General features: G+C 41.4%; 1 protein-coding gene across 1 annotated transcript in view; it reads left to right on the plus strand.

The window, feature by feature from the left end:
- The first annotated feature begins 1,667 nt into the window (after positions 1-1,667).
- LOC124555272 (quinone oxidoreductase-like protein 2 homolog) overlaps positions 1,668-12,844 on the plus strand; it is a 45,121-nt gene continuing 33,944 nt past the window's right edge. The window contains exon 1 of the mRNA XM_047129142.1: positions 1,668-1,934. Within this exon, the coding sequence (XP_046985098.1) occupies positions 1,749-1,934 (186 nt within the window). The 5' untranslated portion in view covers positions 1,668-1,748. The remainder of the gene's footprint in view (positions 1,935-12,844) is intronic.

Raw genomic sequence — 12,844 nt, forward strand, 5'->3', positions numbered from 1 at the left:
GCTTGCACCCCATGAGCCAGGCTAGCAGCCTTTCACCATATCCGATAGCCGCTGGGGTGAAATGAGGTTAGCCTCAGAACTCAAGCGACAGGCACCACTGGTACTGTTGTGAGCCACAACTTGCAGAAGACTACATTCTGCATACTCGACACCCGCAGGCAAGGTCTCCTCAACATCTCCGATGAGGTCCTCTGGTAGATATACCAAGTGAACATTGACTTTCTTTCCAGTACTGAACGCTATTTCTCTAAGAGTCTCCATAACATGCCTAACGTTGGAACTCCTGCACCCGTGAGCTGCTCAGACCCTGCTGAAGTAGTGGCCGCCTACCCATTCGGAGGGCGAATGGGCGATATCGATTGATTAAATGACCGTCGTCGCTATGGCATCGTGATCACTAATCCCTGCCTCTATACTGACACCGTCAATAAGCCCATAGTAAGGCACAGCAAGGTGAGAAACAATTTTTTCCGATTTTATGGGGACGCATTTAAAAGGAAATCGCCTGATAAAAAAAACAAAGTCCATTTCCCTAAGCTCACTGTCGTTTAAGAATACGTGAGTTCTGAAGAATTCATTGTGGCCTTGAAAGAATTTCAAGGATAGTTTGCCAAACGTTTTGAAGAGGCTGCCAATCTTGCATCTGTTTTCAAACTGTTTACGAGACCATTTGCATTGCAGCTGAAAACTCGCCTGTGCATTTGCAGTGTAATTCCTGTTTAAAAGACCAATTATTCTACCAAATTGAAGAAATCCATATCTGCCATAAATTACAGATTTTGCGACTGACTGCTGTCCTTTCTTCAATCTGATCATTCAACGGTTGCTGTGCACGCAAGCAAATTCTTTTACGTTAGGACATCTGGTTTGTTTTCCTCGTGAAGGCCAATGAGGTTCCAAAAATGATAAAATATTTCAATCAACGTATGTGTATATCAAAGGCTTTTTTAGATTATGAAACTAATAAGACACAATCACGTGGTGCCCTGAGTGCGAAAATGTCGTTTAATTCATTCCACGCAGCGCATTATGGTCGCGATGAGAAACAGAGGCGTTCAGTTTGTTCTATTTTGTGTAGCAAGTACTCTGAAGCAAAGTGGCGTAGACATCGAAAAAATTGTGAACTTTTGCGAGAGGGTGAAATGGGGGATGCTTCGGCACTGATGAGTGATTTGCAGCTGTAGCCATAGCGAAAGCTTCACTCACATGTCAGCTGACTATTTTCACCCATTCTTGCTGCAGATGACCTGATGATTTCAAAGCAAGACACAAATTATCGACAAGCCATATCAGCAGGAAAGAGGCTAGCACTTACACTCCGATTCTTAGCAACTAGTAACAGTTACGCTATCCTCAAGCGTCTATTTCGTATATTACCGGCATCTATTTAGAAGATAATTCCTGAAGAAGGATGTGTAGCACCATATAAGAAGCATTCATGGATTTTATTAAGATATAAGCGAGGGATATAATGTCAATAAAATGAAGTGATGTAATGTGAAAACATACAAGATACCAGCTTTATAGGCTATTTGATGACTATTACTTAATTTGTCGGATAGCCAATCTGTAATGCACAGCCAGTCTTTGGTGAGATGCATCTTGGTACCTGAAGAGTTCCCTGGGTCAGTTCATATGGAATATCTTTGTTTTGGTTTAATATGTTTTGAAATTGAGTGTGGGTGTGTTGTTTACAATGCCATCTTTTTAATTTATCGACAGTTGTGCCAGAAGAAAACTTTTTCGAAATGTCAGCTGTAAACAGAAAAGGCATTAGCATTATTTTCAATCAGTTTCGTTTGTTCGGGAAAGTTACAAACTCTGATCTAGCAACTAGTGCTAGATTTAAATCTGTAAAGGCAGCAGTTCTTCGTGAATTCAAGGAAAATTTGGATATTAAGGAGATACCGCTGAAAAAATTGCGCAAGAACGAGGTACTTCGTGTAGTTTAGTTACTGTTTGTGTGTTTCACATGTATTCACGATAAACGTTCTGATGTGGACTGTGTCAATTGAACAAAAGTTAAACGCCCGTCTTTAAAGACCTATTTATGTCGCTACTTATGACTGTTTACAGGTTTGTAACAACATACTTGTTTGTATTCAACATTTATTTTGCGGCATACGTGTTGTCAAGAAGAAATAACTTTAATAATAATCTGTATTTGAGAATACTACTGCTGTCAGACACACGCTTCGTATTCTTGGACACATTGTTCGGAAGTTTTATACCTCTTTATTTCAGTCACTAGCGCACCAACCTTATGTCAAAGTTAGATTTGTTAGAGAATAGCGGAGACCATTATTCTTCTTCTTAATACTGCAGTTTTGAATGCGACATCTCTCTTACTCGCAAGCTCAAACGAATTGCTGAAACTGTTGGTTGGTGCTCCAGTTACCAATATAGGGTCCTCCATGATCTATAGACATCACAAACAATTCTAGTTTTATTTTATTTCGGGTTGAGTAACCCTTTTGTAGTGTTCGACAAATCAACATTGTTTCTGTTTCTTTGTTGTCATATGTAGTTTCCTTCTCATCTTTTGTGCACTTTCTCCCAGTTCTTCCCTTTTGCTGTCCTGAAAGCCACTCTTTTCTATTGGTTCTTTAAAAAACGTTCTGTTTGTTATTTTGTCCAAGTTAACTCCTGCACTTTCTATATCTCTTCCTACTTCTCTCAGCCATGTGATTTTGAAGTTGTAATTGTTTAGTAAGTCAAAGACCCTTTTTCTTATTCTGTCATTATTCATCCTGGATGTGTGCCCATATAATTTTAATCTTCTTTTTCTCATTACATCAGTTACCGTATCAACTTCCAGATATAGTTCTGCATTAGACCTTAATTCGTATTGTGATTCACTGCTGTGTTTTTGTCGTAGTATTTTTCTTTGTTATTTAATGAATATTTTTTACCTGTCTGTGCAGTCAGCACTAAATATTGCCTTCATAAATTAATGAAAATAGGTGGACATGCTCATTTCTGTTACCACAACCTAGAATATTATTATTGTTATGCAAAAGTAATCTAACCTAAATATTTTAGCTGTTAACTCTGTAGTTTTTCCCCTTTAAGTTTTCTTCAGTATGTAGACCTACAGTCAAACATTAATAAACTCTTCAATAGAATGTAATGATTACCTTTAGTAAGCTGTAGAAGATTCCAGCTATAGGTTTTTATTGAATAGTCAGTGGATACGTAAATTATAAATACACTGTACCACTAGAATTTCAACATGTAAAGACGGCATTGAACAAATGTCAAGTTGGTATGAAATGTGCCACATGCTTGGACATGCAAATGATTAGCATTTCGTGACAACCACACAAAATAGGTAGAAGTAATGCCATTTACATTCTGTATATAAGGAAACATTACACATTGAGTTTCTCTTTCAGAATCACGTTCAAATGTTGTTTCTCAGGAAGATCGTGTTGTGCTTCTTGCAAGAAGGAGAAACATCTACCGGCACGTTATAATTTGACAACTGTATAATCGTGGCATATCAAAAGTTCTTTTATTGTTCTGTGATGCAGTTAAGTTGGTTAGAATCCTACAACTGTTGGACCGATATGGAATTGACGGCTTAAGGAGGGCCATACTCAATGCTATGTAGCATCTTAACAGGTACACATTCCTAGCTCCTGAAAGGACAGGCATATTCTTCACTTGTCATGCAGAATCATACAGCCTCTACACATACTTTAAGCCTGGAAATGGGCTTGTTCGCAGCAAGACACTTATTTACATGGTCACTGCTAAGACATCTGGAGCCCTGCAGACTGTCAGCACAACTACACTACTGGCCATTAAAATTGCTACACCACGAATATGACATGCTACAGGCGTGAAATTTAACCGACAGGAAGAAGATGCAGTGATATGCAAATGATTAGCTTTTCAGAGCATTCACACAAGGTTGGCGCCGGTGGCGATACCTACAACGTGCTGACATGAGGAAAGTTTCCAACCGATTTCTCACACACAAACAGCAGTTGACCGGCATGGCCTGGTGAAACGTAGAACTTGTGATGCCTCGTGTAAGGAGGAGAAATGCGTACCATCACGTTTATGACTTTGATAAAGGTAGGATTGTAGCCTATCGCGATTGCGGTTTATCGTATCGCGACATTGCTGCTCGCGTTGGTTGAGATTCAATGACTGTTAGCAGAATATGGAATCGGCGGGTTCAGGAGGGTAATACGGAACGCTGTGCTGGATCCCAATGGCCTTGTATCACTAGCAGTTGAGATGACAGGCATCTTGTCCACATGGCTGTAACGGATCGTGGAGCCACGTCTCTATCCCTGAGTCAACAGATGGGAACGTTTGCAAGACAACAACCATCTGCATGAACAGTTCGACAACTTTTGCAGCAGTATGGACTATCAGCTCAGAGACCATGGCTGCAGTTACCCTTGACGCTGCATCACAGACAGGACCGCCTACGATGGTGTACTCAATGACGAACCTGAGTGCACGAATGGCAAAATGTCATTTTTTTGGATGAATCCAGCTTCTGTTTACAGCATCATGATGGTTGCATCAGTGTTTGGCGACATCGCAGTGAACGCACATTGGAAGCGTGTATTCGTCATCGCCATACTGGCATATCACCCGGCATGATCGTATATGGTGCCATTGGTTACACGTCTCTATCACCTCTTGTTCGCATTGACGGCACTTTGAACAGTGGACGCTACATTTCAGATGTGTTATGACCCGTGGCTCTACCCTTCATTCGATCCCTGTGAAACCCTACATTTCAGCAGGATAATGCAGGACCACATGTTGCAGGTCCTGTACGGGCCTTTCTGGATACAGAAAATGTTTGACTGCTGCCCTGGCCAGCACATTCTCCAGATCTCTCACCAATTGAAAACATCTGGTCAATGGTGGCCGAGCAACTGGATCGTCACAACATGCCAGTCACTACTCTTGATGAGCTGTGGTATTGTGTTGAAGCTGCATGGGCAGCTGTACCTGTACACGCAATCCAAGCTCTGTTTGACTCAATTCCCAGGTTTATCAAGGCCGTTATGATTGCTGGAGGTGGTTGTTCTGGGTACCTATTTCTCAGGATCTATGCACCCAAATTGCGTGAAAATGTAATCACATGTCAGTTGTAGTATAATATATTTGTCCAATGAATACCCGTTTATCATCTGCATTTCTTCTTTGTGTAGCAATTTTAATAGCCAGTAGTGTACCATTGTTGCAGCTAATCTTGATGCAGCAACACTGGAGACGGGAGTGGCACCATAGCTTTTCAGACGAGTCCCATGATACATCGTCATGATGGACATATCAATGTGTGGGAGCACCAAAGAAAACTGATCTTGCCAGACTGTATTCATCATCAGTATGTCGATCTAATACCTGGTGTTATGGTATGGGGTGTCATTGGGTGCAAAACACAATGGCCTCTGGTTCAGATATCCAGTAACTTGGGGGCAAGTGTTATGATACACATTAGTACTTATGGCTGTACTCTATCTTTGAGGCCTCTATGACATTACCTTTCGACATTATAACAGAAGATCATATGTTGCCCACCTACATTCATACACCTGGTCGGCCTGTATCTCAGATCCCTCACCCATTGAAAACATATGTTCATTGGCTACTGAGACACTCCCAGGCCACCACTTGGCAGCCATTATGATTAATGAAGTCTGACATATAGTGCAAGCAGCGTGGAACGATGTACATGTATTTGTCTTTGAATATCTGTCATCAAAGGTCAGCTCAACATGATGACCAGCCGAGTTAGAGCTGTTGTTACTTCCAGAGGTTGCAGCTCTGTGTACTAAATGTCCCACTTTATATACCCTCAAACTCCCAGAAAATTAATTATGTTACCTTCCTACTACAGTACGTTGTATACACACAAGTAAAATTTAGTTATCTGCTATCCTTCCTTGTATTGCAGTTCTGATGGCCAGCAGTTTTACTGTCTCAGGATATTGTACTGTTACTGCTTTTTGAAGTTTTCTAATCACTCTCTTGCAAATGACACCATGAGCTTCCTGTGTAAAGTGCGACAGAAAAATTATTGTCACGTAGTAAGTGCACAGGATCACTGAACTTTATCTGTGTGACAGAGTGTATCAACTGTACAACTGATTCTTGATCGTTCTGGCACACTATCCACCATGATTTCATAAGCTAAGCAAATGAAGAGATGTAGCTCGTTTAAACATAAGAAGTAGGACAGGAGAGGGATTGCATGGAATGAATACGGGTCACCGGAGGCATCCCATCCCACCTGTCTGCTTTGACCCGTGACATCATTACTGCGCAAAATTTAATTTACGAGTTGGTTGTTTTTGTAGATGTCGTCTTATGGTTGATGGTGTCCTCTGGATATTTTTGTTTTTTTTTGTTTGTGTGTGTGTGTGTGTGTGTGTGTGTGTGTGTGTGTGTGTGTGTGTGTGTGTGCGTGCGTGTGTGTGTAGGGAGAGAGGTGGCTAACCTAGTGCTGAGGGCCGGAATTTGTCGTAAATAGTCATTTTTTTGGGTCTACTGTTCCCGAGTTGGGGATTTTGATGTGTTGTGGGTTTGGTTTCATTTATCGCAGTTGTAGGTGTTTGGTTTTCGGTATTGTCTGCTGTGATTGACTTATATAAGTTAAGAGAAGTGTCTGGTTCCAGTTTTTGTTGTTTTATGTATTGGTTTCGTGGTATCAATAGTTGCAGTCTGATTCTAATTTTTGTAGTTGTAGGTTTTTATTTTGTGGTATCGACAATTGCGGTTGACCTATGTAGGTGAAGGGAAGTGACTGATTCCTGTGGATTTTGTGAGTATAGCAGAATGTGGGAATTTGGAGTTGTTTTTCATCGTTTTGTGTGGTTTGGGATCATGGTGTGCGTATTTATATGTTTACATTTAGCTTGTCCCCACCCTAAAACCCCTAGTTTGTCTCATTTGTCCTGTTAGTTTGACTATATTTTTGGAGGGAGATGTTATTGTTGTATTTCTATGTATTTTATTGTTTGTTGTCATGTTTAGGTATTGGCGTTTTAGGTGCCTTATTGGAGATGCTGAGAATGGTCATTTCTGCCATATTGATGATGTCATAGGTCTAAGCAGACCGGTTGAATTGGATGCTTCTGTAATCCCATGAATGCTCCCATGACTTGTCATACAAATATCGACATGTGTTTATTGTCTTTGCAGTGAATTTTAGGTGGCACTGAAACTTAAAGGTTTGTTTACTTTACTTACTTTCACTGTGTTATGTCCTATGGTACCATATTTTGGGGGAACTCTGTACTCTCATTAAGAAGTTTCTTATCCCACGAAAGAATGGTCAAGTAGACATGCAGTGTCAATTAGCATTCTTCAAGTAGGCCGTTGTTCTGGCGTCATGGAATCCTAATTCTGCTATCCCTGTACATATACTCCATCATGAGATATGTTATTGCCAGTGTTGGCTCACACAGAACAAACTGCAGTATTCATTTCATGAACACCAAATGGAAAAACGATTTTCACCTGGATTAAACTTTCTTGAGTATTGTACAGTATGCACTAGTCAACAGATATAGCTAAACTTTACTGACAGCTGACAGCCCTTTGTAAAGTTTTACCACAGGTTTTATTTTCAGTACACTTCCAGCACAACTGGGGGGGGGGGGGGGGGTAAAAAAAAAGGTCAGTCAGAAGACTTAAGTTGGAAGATTTCCTTGTGGCACACTCCTCTTTTGTAAGGGCTTCCTCACAGTAGTTGAAAAATTCTTTCTGTAATGTTTTATTTATTCTTATACTCTGTCATAATGTTTTTTCTGTTTTAGTAATACTTTTTTATAATTTTTCCAGTGAACATTCTGTAAGCTATGAAGTAGACTGGCTTGCATGGACCCATAGAACTTGCTAAATAAATAAAATTAAATTAATTTGAATGGCACAGAAACATATAGTGATTGCCTCTTCTGAAAGTATGCAATATGTCTGCACTGTTTCTGTTATGACTTCCATTTGTCGTTAACTATAGAAACTATTCAAAGAAGATACAACTTTTCTAGCTGTTCAAATGAATTCACAGTTGCGAATAAGTAATGTAGCGCTTGACACAGTCACGTCGATTAAATATTTGGGCGTAACATTGCAGAGCGATATGAAGTGGGACAAGCATGTAATGGCAGTTGTGGGGAAGGCGGATAGTCGTCTTCGGTTCATTGGTAGAATTTTGGGAAGATGTGGTTCATCTGTAAAGGAGACCACTTATAAAACACCAATACGACCTATTCTTGAGTACTGCTTGAGCGTTTGGGATCCCTATCAGGTTGGATTGGATTGAGGGAGGACATAGAAGCAATTCAGAGGCGGGCTGCTAGATTTGTTACTGGTAGATTTGATCATCACACGAGTGTTACGGAAATGCTTCAGGAACTCGGGTGGGAGTCTCTAGAGGAAAGGAGGCGTTCTTTTCGTGAATCGCTACTGAGGAAATTTAGAGAACCAGCATTTGAGGCTGACTGCAGTATAATTTTACTGCCGCCAACTTACATTTCGCAGAAAGACCACAAAGATAAGATAAGAGAGATTTGGGCTCGTACAGAGGCATATAGGCAGTCATTTTTCCCTCGTTCTGTTTGGGAGTGGAACAGGGAGAGAAGATGATAGTTGTGGTACGAGGTACCCTCTGCCACCACGCACCGTATAGTGGATTGCGGAGTATGTATGTATGTAGATGTAGATGTAGATGTAGACTACCATCAGCTGTAGAATGGAATGACAACAATGAAAATCTGTGCTGGACCGGGACTCAAACCCGGATTTCCCACTTATCGCGAGCGGCCGCCTTACCATTTGGCTATCCGTGCACGACTCACGGCCAGACCCAAACCTCTGTATGTCGTCAGCTTTGGGACTACGCAGTAGTTGGTATCTGGGTTGATAATGAAATATCGGACACAAATACACTTCATTGGAGACAATAATAACGTGACCATTTTTCATTTAAAAATCTGTGTTCACAGTTAAATAATTGCATATTTTAGTCCTACCCTAACATCATCGGACTCAAATCTGCACTAACTACAAAGAATAGGAAAAAAGGGTATTTGTTTGTCACAAATTTTACTATGCCATATAATCATGGCATTTGTTCCGTGACAGTAATTAGCTTTGTCGCCAAGAATTCAACAATAGACCAGGTTTTGTATTATTCTCTAGAAAATAATACATTCACTCCAAATAGTCCTAGAAACTGTGAATCAACTCGAACACTTCTGCAGTAGTTTCCACTGCTGTTTGAGGCACAAAACTTAACCAGATATCACCGTAAAAGATGTAGGTAGGATTCATGTCATTTTAATGTATAAGCTAAGATGCTGAACTCTCATTGATTGCATGCGCTTATAAAGTGTTTTTACTACACTCTTTAGTCACATTAATGTGACCACCCTTTCAAAAGCGTAACCAACCACCTTTTGCACCACTGACCACTGTGAGATGTGCAGGAAGATAGCTAATGAGGTTCTGTAAGGTACTAACAGGGATGTGGAGCCATGCCGACTCTAGCACCATGGCCAGCTGCAGTAGCTCATTTGATGATCTGTGGTGCATACAGCCCGATTGAGGTGGTCTCGCAGTTCCTTGATTGGGCTTATATCTAGGAAGTTTGTTTGCTGGGGGAGTATGGTAAACTCATCCTGGTGCTTTTCTAACCATACATGTAGACTGAGAGCTGCAATATGATACATTGTCCTTCTGGTAAATGCCATCATGCTGAGGAAACACAAACTGCATGTAGGGGTGGAATGGTCCTCAAGGAAAGGGGCATAATTCTGTTGATCCATTGTGCCTTGCAGAATGAAGCGATCACCCTGGGAATGCCCCAAAACATTCCCCAGACCATAATGCTGCCTCCTCCAGATTGGACCCTTCCGTCGACTGTTGCAGGGTGTTTACTTTCAGACATTTCATGCAGTACATGCCAATGGCCATCTGTCCGATGGAGCATAAAATATGTTTCACCTTGAAAGGCCACTTGTTGCCACTCAGTGGACGTCCAGTTGCATTATTGGCTTGCAAATTACAGGGTTTGTCATTGATGCACAGCAGTCAGCATAGGTGCATGAACCAGGCATCAATCATTGAGGAGACACTTTTGGTAGCCATTAGGTTCATCAGGGTAATCAGTTGCACATCTATTCACCTGTAGACATCTCCACAGCTGTCATTCACCCATGTCATATAGGGGCAGTGTGCATAACAGTTGTCTTGGTGCCAGTTTTGAATAGTGCCATTTTGCCATGCATGGTATTCTTTAGCCACGGAATCACAGGAACAGTATAAGAACTTAGCTGTTTTGAAAATGCTTCCATTCAACACCCAAAAGATAATGATAATGTCCTCTTGGACATCAGATAAATCTCTCTGTTTCCACATTACAACATGTGCACTGTTTTCTGCATCCCCCAACAAGCATTGTGTAAGCTCTGCTGCTAGTGCTGCCAGCAACTGTCTGTGAGTGGTCGTTGCACATTGACTTCAAACAGGCACTAGTCACATTAATATGACTGGACCATGTATATATTTGTCTGTAATCCATATATCACATAGTGTAGGGTATTTCCTGGACCACTGTCACTCTTGACCCCTCTTGTTCCAATTGCAAATTGTGTACAAGAAGGGGTGTTGGTAAGCTTTCATATGAGCTTAAATCTCTCCAATTTTACCCTCATGGTCTTTTTATGAGGTATATATATGAGAAAACATATGTTGGCTGACTCTTCTGTTAACAAATGTGTCAACCAATTTTTGCGATACCACCCCTCAGCTTTGATCCCTAATGTATCTGTGTTGTATTTTGTGATGGCATTCAAGTGCAGCATCTTTGAAATGGATCTTGTTTGCAGAGGGCTTGTTGGAGGCAGTGGTGGCACACTGTAGTGTTGGATATTTATGTTTCTAATTTCTTTGTGGGTGATGTTTCTGTGGCATTGTACTTTTTGCCGTGTAGTATTTGGTGTTTTTGAAGGTTGTGGTTGTTGTTGTTGGCTTGTCAGTGAGTTGTTTTTGAATCTCATTAGTTATTGGCTACCAATTTGTCTTCAGTTTTGGACCTGTTAGATCATGTGAAATTTCATCATTTGAGGAATTTAATTTTGCGTGTTTTTCGTTCGTTGCTAGGTACGGATCTGACAGTTAAATTTAACAGTTGTTTGTTACTGGCTGCAGTGGGTGAGGCTGTGGCTGCAACTATGAAATTTCTACAGTTATCAGGCCTCTTCGTGGGGTGTATGAGATGTCATCCATGTGGTGAATTTATGAAGTTAACAAGTTCCTGCTTCTTGAACTAGGGACCAAAACATGTTTTGGTGCTGTTGTGATAACATTTGGAGCTCGATTATGAGGGGTTCCTGGGTTGAGCAATCTAGGCCGTCCATACAGTATATTGTTTTTCTAAAGTATCATTGGTATTATTGTCTGTCTGTCTGGTTATGTGCGCATAAGACTGGTGTGAGTGGTAGATGTGTCTCAGATTGCCGGCCACAGTGGCCGAGCGGTTCTAGGGGCTTCAGTCTGGAACCGCGTGACTGCTACGGTCGCAGGTTCGAATCCTGCCTTGGGCATGGATGTGTGTGATGTCCTTAGGTTAGTTATGTTTAAGTAGTTCTAAGTTCTAGGGGACTGCTGACGACCCCAGAAGTTAAGTCCCATAGTGCTCAGAGTCATTTGAACCATTTGTCTTAGATTAGTATTCTGGGAAGATATGGGTTGGCTATCAGTTGGTGGGTGGGCAGTGTTTAGGGGAGGTGTTGTTAGTGTGCTGCGAGTTTTAGAAATAATTATTTTTGTGTGTGTGTGTGTGTGTGTGAGAGAGAGAGAGAGAGAGAGAGAGAGAGAGAGAGAGAGAGAGAGAGAGAGAGAGGGGGGGGGGGGGGGGAGGGGGGGATATGAACAGCCTAGATTGATTTGGCAGCTGACTGAGGCTTTTAAGTTCATTCTCATGTTGTGTTTGGTCTGTGTTGTAAGGCTGTAGTGGGTCTGTTTACATGTGTAATTATTTTTTTGAGTTGTGAGTGTCGTGATTTATGTTGGACTAGTTTATAGTTTTGAGGTTTGGGTTGATAGTTGAACTTCGTAATTATGAGGGTTGGAACTTAAATAGTGGCAACTATTTATTCACAACCAATACAAAAGAGTTACGTGTTTGTACCTGTTGCTTTCCTTCAAAGTAGTCACCAGCGTTGTGTAGAACCCACTGCCAGCGATGTGGAAGGCGTAGTATACCATTAGCAGAGCCTGTTCTATTGTTGGTGCGACTGGAGCAGTCTACTGCCTGTCAAATCTTTCGAACAGTTCTGAAGCGAATGCCACAATGTGGTTCCTTCATCTTCAGAATCAAATCAAAGTCACAAGGGCTTAAGTCTGGGGAGTATGGTGGATGGTACAGTAGTTCCCAGTCCCATCGACCGGACAGAGCAGCCACAGCTTGCGGTGTATGCGCCTGCGCATTGTCATGCAAAATGATGGGTGGGTTGTACAGAAAGTGTCGCCGCTTCTTTCGCAAAGCTGGTCGCAGGTGATGTTCCAAAAACGAACAGTAATACTTTGCATTGACGGTCTGCCATGGAGGAACGTAATGCTTTAGGATAACACCATCTGAGTTGTACACAAGAATGACCATAACTTTAGACTGCTCCATTCTCACTATCAACAGAACAGGCTCTGCTAACGGTATACTACGCCTTCCGTATCACTGGCAATGGGTTCTACACAACGCTGCTGACTACTTTGAAGGACAGTAACGGGTGCAAACATGTAACTCTTTTGTGTTGGTTGTGAATAAATAGTTGCCACTATTTAAGTTCCAACCCTCATATTAGCTTAC

This window comes from Schistocerca americana, chromosome X, assembly GCF_021461395.2.
Source record: "Schistocerca americana isolate TAMUIC-IGC-003095 chromosome X, iqSchAmer2.1, whole genome shotgun sequence".
In the NCBI taxonomy this organism is placed as follows: domain Eukaryota; kingdom Metazoa; phylum Arthropoda; class Insecta; order Orthoptera; family Acrididae; genus Schistocerca; species Schistocerca americana.